The sequence below is a fragment of the Pipistrellus hanaki genome (genome assembly GCF_964339955.1).
Source record: "Pipistrellus hanaki genome assembly, chromosome: 3".
NCBI lineage: Eukaryota > Metazoa > Chordata > Mammalia > Chiroptera > Vespertilionidae > Pipistrellus > Pipistrellus hanaki.
The window spans coordinates 81,350,324-81,370,537 of NC_140505.1; the positions used below are offsets into that span (position 1 = coordinate 81,350,324).

General features: G+C 37.4%; 2 protein-coding genes across 10 annotated transcripts in view; one reads left to right on the forward strand and one right to left on the reverse strand.

Moving 5' to 3' along the window:
* The window catches only part of THSD1 (thrombospondin type 1 domain containing 1), a 169,733-nt gene that overhangs the window by 52,383 nt on the left and 97,136 nt on the right, over positions 1-20,214 (forward strand). The window lies entirely within an intron of this gene.
* On the reverse strand, positions 107-19,119 carry CKAP2 (cytoskeleton associated protein 2). 9 transcript variants are annotated; one of them, XM_084879367.1, is made up of 9 exons: positions 18,951-19,100; positions 17,858-17,963; positions 14,625-14,700; positions 13,663-14,513; positions 13,030-13,234; positions 11,127-11,297; positions 9,556-9,625; positions 3,672-3,924; positions 107-1,044 (listed from the first exon to the last, which is right to left on the reverse strand). In XM_084879367.1, the coding sequence occupies exons 1-9, from the start codon at positions 19,018-19,020 to the stop codon at positions 789-791; spliced, it is 2,058 nt and encodes a 685-aa protein (XP_084735493.1). In that variant the 5' UTR covers positions 19,021-19,100; the 3' UTR covers positions 107-788. The 9 variants fall into 9 exon arrangements, with proteins under 9 accessions (XP_084735493.1, XP_084735492.1, XP_084735495.1 ...); XM_084879366.1 differs by having other exon boundaries at positions 14,625-14,703; XM_084879369.1 differs by having other exon boundaries at positions 17,863-17,947; positions 18,951-19,099.

Here is a 20,214-nt window from a genome sequence, read left to right on the forward strand (position 1 = left end):
CTCAAGTCAAATTCCCCTATAATTTCCAAAGGTGAGGTTTGAATTTATTCACTGTGGTTAAACTACATTTCATATTTGTTGAAATAAATAGCACTGGAACATCATTATATAGATATGTTAATTTATTGTTTACATATTAGGCAGTTTAAAAAAGAATAAAATTCCTACTATGAGAAGACAATGGAAGGTACTACTACATAAAATGAATATATGAACATAAATGAGCCCAAGCACGTGATTTTCAACCACATTCATATTAGTTTTAAAATGACCTAAGCTCTTACAATGGCCAATTACTGATTTGAAAACATGGACCTGGTAGAGGATAAATGCTATTTAAATATCAGTTCAAAGACATAAATAATTTTATTAGTGGTATTTATGTGTGTAGGAAGAAGAGAACTGTATACTGTATATAACTATCATGTTTTAGGGGACATGATCCAACAATTAAGTTTTTATATTACAAAACAAGTTTAAGTATGTTATTTTAGAAATACCACTGAAAATAGAATATTTAGTAATTATATTCAAAGAACATAGTAAACTAGTTGACAAAATTTAGCTACCTTAGAGAAAATCTTAATCTAAGATTGACATAGACATATAGTTGAGATAGACAATGTAAGATCTAACTATCTGACAAACAGAAGGCAACATCTATTATGTGAATATTATAAGTTTACTGCCATGAATACTTAGGCAACTTGGCCAGCTTTTGAACTAAGACATATGAAGCCACAACAAACACCCCAGGAATAATAAAACCCTTTTTTCTTATCATAGCTTTATTTCTCTTCTGTTGTTTCAGTCTCCAAAGTCATCCGGAACAGTGCTGCATTAGGGCGGCATATAAAAGCATCAGTTTCATCCCCCAACTCTGTTAATTGTTCCAATGAAGACACACAAGGATAATGGTCTTTCAACATATCGGGCAATTTAGAAGTCTTGTCTTGAAGTCGCTGAGAACGTCTAACTGGTGTTAGAAACTTGAGATCTTTAAGTTGAGAATTTATTTCGTCAAACTGCATTTTCTTTTTTACACTAAAACAAACAAAAAAACCCACAAAATTATTCCCAGTGTTAAAAAACATATTAACATTTTTACTTTGTGTTTTGATGCTATTTATCATACCATAACTTGTGTTATAACCATGTGATTGTCTTACAGAGAGGTACTGGGAGTTTCTTAAAACAAAGAGTTTACTCTTCTCTCAATTTTTATTACAACTTGTACACAGTAGATACTTGAATATCTGTAGAATTGGCTAATTGTTAAGTTCCAAGTCCTACTATTATCAACAATCAGCAAATTGAGATGATGTAAAAACGTTCTTTTTCAAAATGGGGAAAAGGAAGCAAATGCAGTACTGATGTCCCAATATTTGATTTATTTAAAACCATTCTGTTAATAAACCAAGATGGCGGCATAGGTAAACACCTACACTGCTGCCTCCCACAACAATTTCAAAACTGCAACTGGAAGACAGAGCAGACATCCTCCAGAACCACCAGAAAGCTGGCTGAGAGGAAATTCTACAACTAGAAGGACAGATAAAAGGACAATGAGACTCGGAGGAGCTGCAAGGGTGGACGGCTGAATATGCAGCTGGCTGACTCTTGGTGTGCGCAGAGAGCAGGCAGCAAGTGTGTGGCTAACTGTCTTGTTTGGGAGAGAAACAAACCCTCCTGATTGCACTGAACTCCAGTTCCGCGTGATACTTTGTGTACCCAGACTCATTCGGGGAGAAACTGGACTGTCTGGCAGCGGGCGAAACACAGAGCAGCCTTCTCTCTGTGGTGCATGCAGCCATTGTCGCAGGACACTGAGACACAAGGGCCTCTTAGGGCGGGGCTGAAGGGAAACAAACTCTGTCTGCTCCACCTTGAGACTCCTCCCCATCGAAGCTGAGCACAGACACAGTTGATCCTCACAGACAATTGGCCTGGAGGTCAACTCTCCCCAGGGATATTAACAATAATCTAAGCTTAACTACAACAAGACTGCACATACACATACCACAAAAGGGCAACACCAAAAGTGTTCACCTCAGGTAACTGGGGAGGCTGAGCCACTGGGCCCTGCTAGGACACCTAGCACACAAAGCCACTTCATCAACTCAGAGAAGCAGCTAAAATGCAGAGAAAAAGAGGAATGAAGGAAATGGAGGAAAACAAAAGACTGGATATAGAGTTCTAGATATAAGGTTTTTCAAGAATTTTCTAGAAATTGCCGATAAATTTAGTGAGACCCTCGAGGATATGAAAAAGAATCAACTAGAAATTAAGGATACACTGAAATAAAAAATATTATACAGAGACCAAAAAGCAGTCTAGAGGATTGCAAAAATCAAGACAAATATTTGAAATACAAAGAAGCAAAAAACTCTCCTCTGGAAAAGCAAAAAGAAAAAAATAATCCAAAAATATGAAGATAGTGTAAGGAGCCTCTGGGACAACTTCAAGCATACCAACATCAGAATTATGGGGGTGCCAGAAGAAGAGAGAGAGCAAGATACTGGAAACTTATTTGAAGAAATATAGTGACCAAAAACTTCCCCCACCTGGTGAAAGAAATAGACTTACAAGCCCAGAAAGCGCACAGAACCTCAAACAAAAGGAATCCAAAGAGGACCACACCAAGGCACATCATAATTAAAATGCCAAGAGCAAAAGAGAGAGAATATTAAAAGCAGCAAGAGAAAAACAGTTATTATCTACAAGGGAGTACCCATACGATTGTCAGCTGATTTCTCAACAGAAACTATGCAGGCCAGACAGGAATGGCAAGAAATATTTAAAGTGATGAATAGCAAGAACCTATAACCAAGATTATTCTACCCAGCAAAGCTATCATTCAGAATTGAAGGTCAGATAAAGAGCTTTATAGACAAGAAAAAGCTAAAGGAGTTCGTCACCACCAAACCAGAATTATATGAAATGCTGAAAGTATTCTTCTTCTTTTTTTTTTTTTAAATATATTTTATTGATTTTTATACAGAGAGAAAGGGAGAGAGATAGAGAGTTAGAAACATCGATGAGAGAGAGTCATCGATCAGCTGCCTCTTGCACACCCCCCACCGGGGATATGCCCGCAACCAAGGAACATGCCCTTGACCGGAATCGAACCCGGGACCCTTCAGTCCCCAAGCCGACGCTCTATCCATTGAGCCAAACCGGTCCCGGCTGAAAGTAATCTTTAAGAAGAGGAAGAAGAAAAAGGTAAAGATAAAAATTGTGAACAAATACATATCTATCAACAAGTGAATCTAAAAATCAAGTGAATAAAAAATCTGATAAACAGAATAAACTGGTGAATATAATAGAATCGGGGGCCTAGAAAGGGAGTGGACTGACAATTCTTGGGGAAAAGGGGTGTGGGGGTGTGAGAAGAGACTGGACAAAAACCATACACCTATGGATAAGGACAGTGGGGGTGGGGGTAAGGGCAGAGGGTAGAGTAGGAACCTGGTAGAGGGAGCTATGGAGGGAAAAAAGAGGAACACTTGTAATAATCTGAATAATAAAGATTTATTTAAAAAATAAAATAAAATAAAACCATTTTGTTAACAAATAGTTCTAAACAGAAGCTAGCTCAAAGATTTTAAAATATCATATTTTTTATTCCTAAGCATAAAATCAAATCAGCATATTACATTTAAAAAGCTTACCTTTGCAAGTATGGTGTAGTAGACACATTATATTTAATTAAGCAACCCTCTCTAGTTCCTGTGTTGGGGGTTTTAACATCATTGGTTGGATCTTTTGTTTTGTGTACTTGCTCTTTTTTTAAATCTTGAAATTCCACATTTCTATGTTTCTTTTCTATTTCAGGTTTTCCTGACTCTAGATTAACACCAATATCTTCAATGTTGACTTCCTGGATTTTTTCCTTGGTTGCACAAGCCTCCTCAAGAGTTTCTCCTATAAAAATACATTTATAAGTTACGCTGTTGGTCAAATTTAAATAACAAAATCAGAAAACATTAAATTTATTCATAGCAAGCCAGATTTTCAAAATAAAATAACCAAGCCATCTCCTAACCATTACTTTTCCTAAACAAATGTTGCTGACAATTACTTAACTATCTATATACATATTTTTATGTTTTTTAAAATTCTTACCTGGGGATGTTTTTCCATTGATTTTCAGAAAGAGTGGAAGTGAAGAGGAGAGAAACATTGATGTGAGAGACACATCGATTGGTTACCTCCCACACCCTGACCTGGGTTGAGTCTGCAACTAAGATACATGCTCTTCAGCAGGGAACTAAACCCGGATCCTTCAAACCAGTCCATGCAGGGGCTGACGCTCTATCCACTGAGCAAAACTGGCTATGGCTATTTAATAATATTTATTAATACTTGTGTGTCTGGGATTATATATACAAATATAAGAACGAAATCATCTCTGTTCTTTAAGAAGTTCACATTCCAATCTGGCTGGTGTGGCTCAGCTGGTTGGGTGTTGTCCTGTGCCCCCAAAGTTGCTGGTTCGATTCATGGTCAGTGCACATACCCGGGCTGTGGGCTCAATCCCTAATGGGGGGGTGTAGGACATAGCTGATAGATGTTTTGCTCTCACATCAATGTTTCTCTCTCTTTAAAAATTAATTCAAAATCTTTAAAAAAAAAAAAAAAAGTTCATATTCCATGAAAATAACTATAAAACAAGAAAATGGCTATAATTAAGATAAGAACCATAAAAAAGAATAACTAATTTTGCTTGTAGGACAGAAAGATGGCTATGGAAGGTGTCATGAGTAACATTTATGCTTGGTCTTGAAAAATAAGTACTTGACAAGACCAAGGAAGACAATCTTGGTATGAAGGTTTTTTTATTTTACTTTTTTTTAAAAAGATCTAGTAAGACAACATTAAAGGGCCAGTGTGCTTAGAATATAAAGTAAGGTAATGAGTTCAGATAAAGAGAAAAGGTTTAGACTATAATGAACTTTATGTGCAAGAAGTTTGATAATAAAAAAATTTCACAAGAGACAGAGATACAATTAGATTTGGTGACAATAAAGGATGGTTTAGAATGGCAGGGAATAAAAACTAATAATGTGTGATGGTAAAAAAAGCTGTTTTAATAGTTTAAGCAAGGTGGCAGATGTAGGCAATGAGAAGGAAGAGCCTGAGTTGAGTTTTTTTCTGTTGGTAGTTAATAAATGAATGTCTGTATTAGGGGCATCTCTTCAAAAATTTCTTCCTTTGGAGTCTTTAATGACAGAGTAATATTTTTCTTTCCTTTATTTTTTGGGAGGAAGAGATGGTGTTATAGCAAAACAGTAGAGAAAGACAAAGTTTAAAATACAACATGTCAGTTGTGAAATATTTGTGAGACATCTGGTAAATCCATCAAGCAGAGAAGACCTCCAGATTGATTGATAAGAAATTATTAGAGATTTTTACTAAGAGACGTTTCAGTTACATGATAAATTGAACGTTTGGGTTGTTTTTTTGGTGAATCCTTATCAGAAGATCTTTTCCCAATCATTTAGAGAGAGAGTGGGAGAGGGAGAGACAAGCTGGCAGGCTGGGCCATACCCACACAGGCTAGGGCTGAGTGTGTTTGTTTCTTTAGTGGAAAGATGTTGAAGTGGGGAGAGGGAATATTAATTCTTTAATTCAACAAATACTTAAGTGCCTTAACATATGTTAGACACTGCATTAGCAGTGGGGTATAATGGTGAGAAAGATCAGACACTGTCTTTGTCCATCAAGTTTACAGTTTAAAAAAGACAAACAATCAAGTGCATTAATTATTGCACAGAGAAAAAACAGGGAGCAGAAAACAGGTGCGTCTAACCTAGTTGGGTCGGGGAGAATAGGTGGCTACCAGGGAAGGCCACCCCAAAGAATGACATTTGAGTTGAGGTCTAAAGGATAAAGAGGAATTAAGATTAAAAGTAGAATACTGGTTTGGGTAGACCAGAGACAAAATAAAAAAAGTAAAGAAAGAAATTTGGAGATGTGGAGTGGCAAGAGGCTGAAGTCAGGAATTTACCCAAAGAAGTGACAGGGCATTTTGAATGCAGTGTAAAGAATGGATTAGAGTAAGAATAGAGAAGCAGGAAAGGTAGGAGACTACTGTTGTAGTCCAGATAGAGCTGTAGGTTATCTTGATTTCAGTAATAAGAGTAAAGATGAAGAGAAATAAATGCATTATAAGAGATGCTTACAAAGTTTAATTGAATTTGATTGGCTGAGGAACAGAGGTGGGGATGTGAGAATGAGACAGTGAAATATAATCCCAAGACTTCTGACGTAGATAACTGGGCAGTGTCAGTTATTGAGAAAGGGAACCAAAAGAAAGAAGGTTTAGAGAAAAATTATGTTTTCAAGTGTGGAAATGTGGGCTTGAGGTATTTGAGAGACTCAAGTGGTGCTCATCTCTCTTATTATTTGTCTTCTATTTCCCAATGCTACTTACAAATAATCTTAATTTATAAAACTGATTTTATATCTATTAATTACGTATCTCAGGAAGCCAAGAGTTTATTGATAACATTTCTTTTTCCATATAAAGACAAATGCTAGAAAACATTCTATAGGAAAGATAAGATAGAAAACACATCAGTGTGTAAGAAAAACATCAATTGGCTGCCTCCTACATGTTCTCTACTGAGGATCGAGCCCACAAACCCACATGTGACTGGGAACTGAACTGGCAACCTCTTGGTACATGGGACCATGCCCAATCAACTGAGCCACACCTGCCAGGGCAGAAGCTTTTAAAATGAAATATTCATTTCCACTTTGCTGTCTTTAGGGTGTAAGACACAGGATTAAGCTATTCTTTTTGTAAATTTTTAAAAACAAAGGTATAATCCTATATAATAAAATCCTTATATGAAAATCGAAGGAACAGTGAACAACAGGTCTCTATGACACACACTGACCACCAGGGGGCAAAAGCTCAATGAAGGAGCTGCCCCCTGGTGGTCAGTGTGCTCCCACAGGGGGAGCACCACTCAGCCAGAAGCCAGGCTCACAGCTGGATGCGCAGTGGCAGTGGCGGGAGCCTCTCCTGCCTCCTTGGCAGCACGGGAGCGGGCCTAAGCCAGCAGGTGGACATCCCCGGAAGGGTCCCAGACTGCGAGAGGGCCCCTCTCCCCTCCCCCAGTACACAAAGGTCACGCACTGGGCCTTCTAGCTGAAATATAACATTATATTCGTTTCAGGTATATAGCAATATAATGATTCAGTATTTGTATAATTGTGAATTTTCTTTCTTTTGATGAGAACTTTTAAGATCTATTCTCTTAGCAAGTTTCAAGTATACAATATAGTATTATTAACTACAGTCACCATGGCTTTTTTATTTTATAACTAGAGGTTTATACCTTTAGATCCCCTTCAACCATTTTGCCAGGTTGGGCTGTTCTTAAACTTTTCTCCTTCTTTTGTTTATGGTATAGTCGACTTTCCTGGTTTTTCCTTCTGCTTCCTGGACCATTCATTCTCAAGTTTCATCATTAAATATAACTACTACCATTAGAAAAAAATATATCTTTTGTATGTTTTCCTAGGGGCATATTGACAGCAACCATCAATTGAAATATTTACTGTTGAACTAAACATATTGCCAGTAAAAGAGGACTCCCTCACATGTAGTATATATTTTATTAAATTTAGTTTGTTTTTTTAAATATATATTTTATTGATTTTTTTTACAGAGAGGAAGAGAGAGGGATAAAGAGTTAGAAACATCGATGAGAGAGAATCATCAATCAGCTGCCTCTTGCACATCCCATACTGGGAATGTGCCTGCAACCAAGGTACATGCCCTTGACCAAAATCGAACCCAGGCCGATTCGCAGGCCGATGTTCTATCCACTGAGCCAAACCGGTTTTGGCTCACATGTAGATATTAACCATTAAGACATACACCTATTAACATCACTGAACAGATTTTTGGTAACATGTAACCAAAACGTGTATAACACATTTAGAATTTCAGTATAATTTTAAATTTTACATAAAGTTTAGCCCATGACCTAGATCTCTATATTTTAAATTCATTTTGTGTATTGAAAATAAGGATACTTGTAACTAATTTGGAATGCAATTTAGCAGCAGTTATCAGGAGCCTTAAAAAGGTCAAACTGACACTTTTTAAAATTAATAAAAAATAAAATTAGTGAAAATTAAAAAAAAAAACAGATATAAGCAACAATGATATATAATAGGTGCTCAAATATTTGCGATTGGCTGATACAGTTATACTAAAAAATTGGAAATAACTCTATTAAAAAAGGAAACAAATTAGCTTACACTTATATGATTTCTCCTCTCAAATAAAATAGTTAATATTACCCATAATTAAAGTTTAATGAACTTACTATGTGCCTAGGACTCTAATTCTTATATACAGGTGTGGGCAAAAGTAGATTTACAGTTTTAATACAAATAAGTAATAATACAATAAACTATTTCACATACTCATAACTTTAAACCTAATTTTGTCCAATCCTGTACATTATTTCATTTAATGGTCCCAAGAATCTTAAAATATTAACATTATTCTATTTTACAGAAAAGGGGTTAAATTTCTTGTAAAAGTTCATAGTAACTAGCATAAACCATATCTGAATCTGGAAAATATTTGCACTTTAAATACCTGACAAATAACTAATGAATCCCTTTTTTAAAATGTTTATTGATTTTTTTACAGAGAGGAAGAGAGAGGGATAGATAGAAACATCGATCAGCTGCCTCCTGCACACCCCCTACTGGGGATGTGCCCGCAACTAAGGTACAAGCCCTTGACCGGAATTGAACCTGGGACCTTTCAGTCCGCAGGCTGACGCTCTATCCACTGAGTCAAACCGGTTTCAGCTACTAATGAATCTCTTATTTCCTCTCAAAATTCCTAGCAAAAAAAAAAAAAAAAAAAAAAAAAAAAATCCTAAATGAATGTCTCTAGCACAAAACATGATAGATTTTGTTATTTTTTTTGTTAATCCTCACCTCAAGGATATTCTTTCCATTGACTTTTAGATAGTAGAAAGGGGGGGGGAGGGGAAGGGGAAGGAAAGAGGGAAAGAGAAAAGAGAAGGAGAAAAAGAGGGAGAGGGAGAGACAAGATGGAGAAAGAAAGAGATCAATGTGACATCGATTGGTTGCTTCCTGCACCTGCCCAAACCTGGCTGGGGATCAAACCTGCAACCCAGGTATGTGCCCTTGACTGGAAATCAAACCAGAGACACAAGCTGATGCTCTAACAACTAAGCCATGCAGGACAGGGCTATGGTAGAATTTAATATTAAAGCAAAAAGTTTTTAGAGGTCTAGAGAAACTGCCTCAATCTTAAGACAGTAAATTAAGTTCTACGGAGGTAAAGTAACTTTCCCAGCCACATTTGGGTTTTGAATGAGACCTCCTAATTAAAAATTCTTACAGAAAGCTATTAAATCTCAGAAGTATATCAACAGATGTATGAGAAAAGATTAACCTACATATTAAAAAAGTATTAAAAATGATAAAAGAAAAACAATTCAGCAAAGAAATTTAGTAAAGTCACAATTCACTTGAAGTAAACAAACTTACCAAATTTAACTTTTTCTTGACTCTTCATTGCTAGAATATCTGCAATTGCATGTCGCATTTCTTCAATAGGCTTGATTTTTTTAAATGGAGAGAGAAGACATATGTAAGTTTATATTCTCAGACACTACATTGTCCATGTCTAAAATATTAAATCCAGTGATAAAATTTTATATTATAAAACAAGGCAGGTTCTTAGATCACTTATTTTGCCACTCAAATTGAAAAAATGGCCGTCTTTTCCAATTTATAAAATAAAAATAAACCTAAGAAATGAAATTTCATCAGTTTAAAATTTTCCCCAAAAATTTTTCTTAAGGCTTTGGTAACTATTATTGCTTGCCTGATATAGCAAATTAATATTAATATCTATTAAAGAGCTGATTACATTTAAGTTTACATTAATCTTTATATTAAGTTTATTCCTTTTTTCTTCACTCAAGTACATAGTTGTTATATATTTCACATGGTATTAAATGCATCTTTGAATAGCTCAAGGTTGAAAAATTCAACAGTTCACTAAGTGTCCATTATATGCCAGATACTATGAGCACTTCCCATGCACCATGTATGCTAATGCAACATATTCAAGATACTATATAAAATTCAAGGTATAATATAAAATGGATTCTCTGGCTCATGTTCTTAGTTGTAGAACTTAGTCATGAACTACTCACCATCCTGCTTTTCAATATTCTTGGCTAATTTTGATCCTTGTTTTTCAATTTCTGCTCCAGTGTCACATATTTCTCTTTACACTGTTGCTTTCTATAAGAATCCTTAGCTCCAGTTACACATCCTAGTTATACTGCCATAAACTGCCTTAAGTAATATTCCTTCTGGTTCAATGTAGTAGTGACCTAACACTCTCTTTCATGTAGGATTCTATCAAATACAATTATCCTTCAGCAAAGTGTTTTACACATAATAACCATTGAGAAAGTATCTACTGAATATTTGATTTCTGATTCAGGTAAAAGGTCATGTAGCATTTGTTGGTCAAATAACATTTGTTGGCTTTTTGCTGATATTATGAGTAGACCTTTCTTAAGGAAAGGCTAAGGCTAAAAAAAAGAATTTGAAAAAATTATTTGTAAACAATCTTCAAGTATGTATTTTTTGAGAAACTCATCCAAAGAAAATACATTTTAGGATCATTTGCCCATAAAAACAAAAAACCAAACTAACCAAAAAGCCTCAATACAATTTAAAAATAAATTTTACTATTTAAATTCAATTTCACAGATTTCTTAAATAGGAAATGTGCAAAATGACAAGATGTGCTAAAATATTTCTCCCAGAAAGTTTTATTAAATGTACATTTCAGCTTACAGTATATCCATTTCCTAAAATATGATTATCCTTAGCATGTGAGCAAGTTTTAGAAGGCTGAGAAACAGCTTTTATAATATGCAATTCTTGTGGCTTTTAATCATTCACTACATATATATATATATATATATATATATATATATATATATATATATATCCAGTTTTATTAAGTTACGATGTGATATGTCTCAAATAATTCTAAATAATTTACATGCACTGTAATTAAGAAGTTTTAATTTCACCTGAGCTCCTGCCAGAATGGCCTTCTCAAAGATTGAGATAATATTTTCAATAGAACTTGTGAGTGGTTCAACACGTGCAAGGCATATCCAATACTTAACAAGTTTTTTGGCGTCTGGAATATTTTTAATCAGGTCATTCAGTGTATCTAATACTTCTTCTTTTGGGCATCCCTAAATGTCAAGAAATAAAGCCAGTGTTATCTTTTAGTATACAAATCTAAGTAATTAAGCTCACTATAATAAAAATAGATAGAAAAAGTTGATGGAAAACTGTTCATAAAACTATCCACTATTATCTTCCTCACTCCAAATTTATTCTGAATGGCTTGTATGAGGCACATTGGTCATAAGTACAAGGCAAAAGAAAATAATATACTAGTTGAGAAAAATATTCATAAAAAATGAATAACACTCTACTTGGTCTTGATATTCATCATCTTATCGGGCAGTGACTAGTTTGCTGGCTCTCCCAGGTCAACCCCTGAGATGTGCAGGGTAACTTATTTTTGGACTGCTGGGGGGTCCGAGCAGGAAGAAAGGTCAAGGTCAGACTCAGTGACGTCCTTGCTGGCTCAAGGCGGCCTTGTAGATTCCACTTGTTAATATTTATATATTTTTATATCTACCGAGTGTTTCTGAGTGAAAATAGCTCACAGGTTTTAAAATTATACTTGTCAGGTTCTGATATTAAGGTTAAAATGAATCTGTAATGGTTTATGTAAGTAAGTAATATATAGTTAAATAGCAGGGGAGAAAAATTCCACAGTATCAATAAAAAACTCCAGTTAAGCAGAAATAAGAATAGAATCAGTTTCCCTGATTGTAATTTTCATTGGTCCTCAAAACTACAAAATGTTTAAAGATGTTCACGAAGACTAAAGTTTGAAATCATACTCTGTACATTCAGTCTTACTCTGGAACTTAGACAGTACTGTATGACCAAAGCCAAGATTAAAGAGTAGTTAGGAAATAAAGAAAACATTCTGGTGTTAATTATTATAGTCTGTCAAATTTTGGTCCAACAATAAAATACAATAAGATCTAGATCATAATGATGTTGGGTGAGATTAAAGTGTTTGAAAATATTTTAGTCAATTTGAATTTAACCTGTGATAATAAGGATTAGTTTGTATTGCTAGACTTGGTAAATTATTAACACCATAGAGGAAAAAAAATATTTGTAACTCAAGTAAAAAAAATCTATTCCTTGACATATTTCTATGAACTCAATGAAAATGTAGTCCATTTTATTTTAAATATATATACTTTTATTGATTTCAGAGAGGAAGAAAGAGGGAGATTGAAACATCAATGATGGCTGAAACCGGTTTGGCTCAGTAGAGCGTTGGCTTGCGGACTGAAAGGTCCCAGGTTTGATTCCGGTCAAGGGCATGTACCTTGGTTGCGGGCACATCCACAGTACGGGGTGTGCAGGAGGCAGCTGGTCGATGTCTCTCTCTCACTGATGTTTCTAATTCTCTATCCCTCTCCCTTTCTCTCTGTGGAAAATCAATAAAATATATTTTTAAAAATAAATTAATTAAAAAAAGAAAAAAAAAGAAACATCGAATGATGAGAGAGGATCACTGATCGGCCGGCTCTTGCACGCCCCCTACTGGAGATCGAGCCTGCAACCCAAACATGTACTCTTGACTGGAATCAACCCTGGGGAACCTTCAGCCCACAGGCCAACACTCTATCCATTGAGCCATACCGGCTAGGGTGAAAATGCAGCCCAATAAAGGCCAAAGAGAAATAATCTCATAATTAACGGTAAGTATACATAACACCAGTGACACATTACTTGGTAAAAAAAAAAGACTGACAATATAATTAATGGAATATTTATGAAGATAATTTGCAAACTATAAACTACTACACAAATATAACATAAAGACACTACCTCATTAATCAGGTTTAGGCATTCAGAAAATGTCTTGTTTACTTTTTCAGTAAATAATCTTTGTTCATCTTCTTCTGCCATGGTAGTCCAAAATGACCCAACTGGTTTTTCATTCTGCCCTTCAGGTTCAGGCTGGGTTATTACAGAGCTAGGAGGCCTTTTCAGCATTTTTCCTTTGCTAGCTCTCCACTCACTCAGACGAGCTCTATAATTATAAGTAGTACATTACTGTGATATTGCTGATAGCATTGTCAAATAGAGGAAAAGTTAAAAAATATTTCAAACCTTTAAGTGGTTCCATGCTAGTGGCAAGAAATGGTTCACAAATTTGAAGAAAAAAATTTTAAAAATATCAAAGTGAATTATATGCCTAAAGAATGAATTTTTAAATGGATAGGTTATAAAATACTTCCCAATTTCATTAAGAATTTTAACTTATGTTACATAAAACAACCTAGTAAAAAAACATTCAAACACAGTAACTCAGGTCATACTGTTCCACAATTAAATTTGCTTAAATTTGTTGGCACATGACAGTAGAGAATACACACACAAAAAATTCTAATACGTTAAAGGAATTTATAAACCAAATCACAAATTTGAAAATTCAGCTAATGAATTACAATTACTTACTTTCTTTCTTCTACAGTTTCTTTGGGCTGAGCCCTTCTACTGTTGATAGTTGCTTTTGCCATAGTATGCCTGCACTGGTCAATGATTTTTGACTTTTCTATCTGTTTGATATTAGAAGATGAAGCAGGCCGAGCTATCATTTCAGATGTGATGCTTCTTGATACTGTCTTATTTCTTTTTACTTCCTGAGAAGAAATGGTTTTGACACTAGGTAAAACTGTATTTAATTGTAGTAATTCTTTCTCATGAGACCCTTTCCGAATTGTAACATTGGCAATGCCTTGTTTCAGGGATTCCTGGGTATTAAGAGTATTACTGTGACGACTTCTAATAGGAGGACGTAAAAGTTGTTCATTCTGAGATGCAGACCTCACAAATTTAGTCGTCATATTTGAGGCTCTGTGACTTTTTGCTGTTACATTGCTGGTGTTTACAGGCTGAGGTTTTGTGGCCTTAGAGATAGTTGAAAGTTTTTTTGTGGTTGCAGAATGCTCATCTTTGACTTGTACAGGTTTTCTAAATGAATTAACCTTAGATTGAACAATTTGGCCACGATAAGATCCAAGCACAGGTTTCTTGAGCACGTTAGCATCTTGCTTTGGTTTTTCTGTAGTCACTGGCTTCTTTTTATTATTGTTTTTAATGTGAAATGCTTGGCTTAATGTCATACGTTGACTTTGGCGATCATTTGTAATTGGTAACAACTGCAGAGTTTGATTATTCTCCAAGTTATATGTATCAGTGGCTATAGTTGGACTGGTCAATTCATTAGAAGGTTTTAACGGAATACAATTTTTTCCCATTGTTATATTACTTTTGCTCGTAGGTCTATGGACATTTTCTTTATCAGCCTAAAAGAGTAATATGAAACAAATTAGTATTTCAGAATTCATATCTTTCAGAGAGTTTAAGAGAAGGAAAGGGGAAAAGGAACAGTTTTGAGGACTATGTTCACATCTTACCATTTTTGTCTTAAGTTTCAGAACTTTTGTCTCTTCTTGAACTGGGCCCTCAGATGTCATTATTTCCTTGTTTCTACTACTTAAAAAAATAAAAAAAGAATTTCTTTTTAAAAATATATTTTATTGATTTTTAACAGAGAGAAAGGGAGAGGGATAGAAAGCTAGAAATATCGATGAATGAGAAACATCGACCAGCTACATCCTGCACACCCCCTACTGGGGATGTGCCCGCAAACAATCTACAATACATGCCCTTGACCGGAATCGAACCCAGGACCTTTCAGTTTGCAGACCGGCGCTCTATCCACTGAGCCAAATCGGTTTCAGCAAGAAAAAGAATTTTTAAACCCCATACCAAAAAGGTTTTCTTTTTTGGGGAAGGAATGGAAAAATATTAACTATTACCTGACTTCATAATTTTAAACTGACCTAAGAACTGAGAGATTTATTTGTCATATGCAAAACTTTTATTTAACTTAAAACTCCTTTTTATCAATACATATTTAGACTAGTATAGACTGTGAGAATCTTTTAGTAAGGAAAAAATAGGGTCAATTAGATGCCACTGATTCTAAGATAAAATAAGTTCAGATGTAAAAATGGGGGTAAAAGTATATTGTAGCATAAAAAATTTGCAATCTATATAGCTGATAATTATGGTTGTTAAGCCTTTCACATCTATTTGCTTAATATCTATTTGTTTAGTCTGCATGAAGAAGCGGAACTTTGAAACAGCTTGTACTACCCATTTCAATGATGGCAGAGAAGGATCAAAATGTGCTCCTGTCACAATGTGCTACTGAACTAGGTGCTTCTCATTCCTTCAAAGCATTGCCAGTGGCCTAGAGCACAGCAAGTTCTCAAATTTAAGCTCCTGTATTCAATTCCTGATGGCAAATACTCCTCTTGTTACTACCTAGCCAGCTGTATAGTGTGGGTGGGAGATGATGCTCAGGGTCAACCTGCCAGGTTGCTCCAAAGGGGCACCTTCACTAATAAGACCACTTCAGATTCTATTACTTCTGGGCTTACAATGGACTGTGATATTATCTGACTGACAAAATTTGAAGCAATCTTAATTTTCTTGGTTAATCCTCACCCGAGGATATTTTTCCTCATTGTTTTGTTTAGAGATAGTGGAAGGGAGAGGGGCGGGGGTGGGGAGGAGGGAGGAAGGGAGGGAGGGAAATAGAGAAAGAGAGGGAGGAAGAGGAGAAGAGAGAAACACTGATGTGAAAGGAACATACTGATTGGTTGCCTCTTGCACATGTCCCAACTGGGTCTGGGGATTGAACCTGCAATCCAGATAATGTACCCTTGATCAGAAATCAAACTCAAGACCATTCAGTGCATGTGCCAACACTCTAATCAGCCACACTGGTCAGGGCTAGAAACAATCTCAATAACAATTAACCTATTTTTCCTCCACCAAAGACTACCAGCCTGTCTCTGGTACACTCTTCCTGCCAGTCTAAAGCATGAATCTACAACATGCCGATTTAGGGTCAAACTCTCCATTCCTACACCTAAGTCTTCCCATTTCAAATTATGGTTTCACTACAGACTCAGTTATTTAAATCAAAAGCCTAAGATCATTCTTTTTTTCTTTAAACAAGGAACTGTGGGATTTATGAAAATGTTTATTCTAAAGTAAAGCAACTTATAAATGTGAAGTTAAAAGCTTAAACAGTTTTTATTTGGAAATAATGACAGACTTACATAACATTACAAAATTATAAATAGTTCAAAGAATATCCATATATTCTTTACTCAGATTTGCCTATTGCTAACGTTTTATCCCACTTGCATTGTCATTTGCACTCTTTCTGAACATGCGTATGTGTGGAGTACATACAATTTTTTATTATCATTTTAATATAAGTAAGCAGACTCAAAGAGACCAGGTACTTACCCCCCCTCCCCCCCCCCCCCCCCCCCAATTCCCTGCTTATAACTACAGTGGCAGACTTACATGTTCCAGCCCAGGTCCTTATCACTAACCTCATCCTCTGAAATTGCACAAAGAGCCTGGAAGAATGTCACTACCAGTTACTTGAAAAGAGTGAGGGGACCTTTTGACTTTCTTCTTTATATACTTTAAGGGTTTTGGTTTTTGTTACAACCATGTACTATTTCAAAATTTTTAACAAAACAATACAAATATATTCCTATGGATCACTGAGATTAAAACAAATGATTTCCCAACATTTAGGAGGGCCACCTCCCAAAGAACACCTCCCACACCCCACACATACACTCTAAAACCTTGTTAGATTATACAAAGACTGGCCTTTGTGGCACTATATAAACCATGTCAATATTTTGATAAAAATACACATTTTGCTTTAAAATTGTTTCCTCTTAGAGTGTGAATTTACACAAGAATTGGTGATCTGATGCTGTACAATCCAATAAGGTAGCCACTAAGCCACAAGTGGCTGTTGAGCACTTACAATGTGGCTAGTCCAAAGTGAGGTGCGCTGAAAGTATTAAAAACAGACCAGATTTTGAAAACTTAATACCAAAAAGAATATAAAATATTTCAATTTTTAAGTATTACATGTTAAAATGACAACGCAGGATATATTGCATTAAGCAAAATGTTATCTACCCTTTGTAGCCCCTAAGCGTCTACAGACACAAGTGGAGGACCTTCCCCACACACACGTGTCCATTAAAAAACATGTTTTCCCTAAGTGGCAAGTCCTGATAAACTTTAAAATCTTTTTTTTTTTTTTTGGTGAGAATTTTTAGCTGAAAATATTCAAGACACCCGAATTGCAATATATTTATTTTTATAATATTAACTGCAAGTTGATTTTTTTAAAAAATTAAATTCAAAATACCGTGGCTTGTGGGGATGATTTCCGTTTTGGACGCATGGTAGTTAACTGGTTAAAATTTACTTCAGCCCAATCGGTGTTGCTCAGTAGTTGAGAATTGAGCATGAACCAAGAGGTCACTTGATTCCGGGTCAGGGCACATGCCCAGGTTGCAGGCTCGATCCCCAGAAATCAACAATTCTTCCATCATTGATGTTTCTCTCTCTCCTCCTCTCCCTTCCTCTTTCTTTAATACCAATAAAACATATTAAAAAAAATTCATTTCACTTTAAAAATGCAGCTTACTAGAAAACTTTTAATTACACTTGTGGTTTACATTACATTTTTATTAGAAAGATCTTATATAAGTTTTACCAATTGGAAAAAGAATATGTTGTTGTTTTTTTTTACCTCACCTGGAGAATTTCTGATTTTCCTGTTTGTATGCAAAAAAAGTTTTTCTTTTTAACAGATGCTCCTTGAGTTTTTGTTTTCTTTGCTCTGAATAACAAAACAGCTACAAGTCAACATTAGTTACAACATCAAATAAATATTGACTAAATGAAGATTTTAATTCGACATATGTTCTACTTAACATCACATCTTACAGACAGCAGAAAATTGCCCAGTATTTAGTATTGCCTTTGGAAAATCCCATTATTACAGGACTGTTCTTATATGGTTGGTCCCACAACCACTCTCTGCACAGAATCGCATTGCCTTCTATCTTGAAATGAAACATCTGGAGAACCTAATTTTCAACATATGGTTACTGAAAGGCAAGCTTTAGGGAACAAATGGTAGAGGTGAAGACACTAGACTCCGAATTTCAATTGACCATAATTGAGTCGGGTGACACTTCTTTGCTCTGTTTTCCCAAGCGCAGGCTATATTTCCCAAGTATAGAAATAGCTACATTACTTCTGAGGACCTAGCCAACCCTCCATTTCCATAGAGTCCAGGGCGCTGGACAGGGCGCACCAGAGGAGACAACCCCTCGGAGGCGTGGACTCCCGACGCGAGCGGCGGGAGCGCCCGGAGCGGACCGCCAGCTCCCCGCGCCCAGCCCGCCCGGAGCGGACCGCCAGCTCCCCGCGCCCAGCCCGCCCGGAGCGGACCGCCAGCTCCCCGCGCCCAGCCCGCCCGGAGCGGACCGCCAGCTCTCCGCGCCCAGCCCGCCGGCCCCGCGGCCCCGCCCGCAGGCCGTTCCGCCCGGAGCCCCGCGCGCCCCGGATAAACGCCGTCCGGACCTGAGCCGGTCTCCGCCGCCGGCGGGCTGCGCCCCGCGCCAGGACGGCCACGCGGAGTGACCCACCGCCAACCGCCGCCACCGGCGGTCCCGCTCCGCCCAGGGGCCGCTGGAGAGGCCGAGCGACCCGCTGAGAGCCGGGGTGGAAGCGGATCTGAGGACCCCGGTCCTGGCCGTTGGGCCGGCCCTTCCACCCTCACCCGGCTGCCCCGGGCCCCTCGCCGGGCCGCGCGGACACGGCGCCGCGGCGCTCACCTCTGAACGCGGGCCGGGCCCTCTGACTCGGGGGGAGCTGCAGGTCGCCTGGGACCGCCGCGGTGCTCATCGCAGGGCGCAGCGGAGGAGGCGTCTTCGCTCGCGCCGTGTACCCTCTGGCTAAAGCCGGCGGCACCACGCACGGCGGGAGAGGCGCGCCGACGCCTCCGCCCATTGGTGCCGGCGTGAATTGAATGGGCCAATGGGTGCAGGGGGCGGGGCCTGGGCTACGGTCGCTGCGGCGCGTCTTGTGTCTGCGGGTTTGCGTTAGGGCGGCCCTGGCTGAGTCCCAGGTTTTCAAACCAGAACAGCGCGGTCTCGGACCTCGTTGGCGTCTGCCTGTCTGCAAAGTCTCTGCTATATAGCAAGTAGGACTAGCGTTTACACACCGACAGTCCATGAAGGAAGGCAGTCGGGAAAAGTGCTGTTTGGCTGCGATTCTAATAAAAAATGGGCGTGTTCACCGAGAAGGTGCAAGTGAATTTAAGGCGCGAACTACCTACCCAGAGCCTGTGCATTTCCCTTTCACCAGGACCTCATCCAGCTCTCCACTGGGACGTCATCATCTCCTGTTTCTTGGATGAGGAGACAAGCTCGGAAGTTATTTGTTCACAAAGCTTGCAAAGGGCAGCTGAAGTTAAGATATAAATTATTTTGTACTATGCAACAATCAGATGCAAAGTAACAAAGGAAGAGAGAGGGATAAAATGAGGATAGATCCTTATAATACTCCTGTAAGGTTAAAATAGCACTTGTTGTAGACATTTTGGGTGTGCGTTTAAGTGTGCTGCCATAATTTTTCAGTTCCTGTCTAAAATATCTATCTTTATAAAAACTTAGCAAACATCCAATCCACAAAACAAAATAATTCAGCTAGAAACGCTTTTGAAGTGGGCGACTTTTGTCTGTACTGTGCCTTTCTGGTTTTAAGCATTGGATTCATAACATTTCTCCAACTTGCCTGATAGTAATCACCATCCTTAAGATATCACTGCTGTTTACATACTACTGTTAATATTGTTGATTATTTAACTAAATTTTGTTCAGACAGGTTGGGTAACCAGGGATCCCATATGTGACAGAAAACAGTTTAACAAAATGAAACAGTTAAAAAGTGACTCAAGAAACTCCAAAGAATTATCGATATGTTAAATGAAAGAAGCCAGCCACTAAAGGTTACACAAAATGTATGGTTCATTTACATAAAATATCCAGAATAGATACATTTATAGAGACATAATACAGATTGGTGTTTGCCAGGGGC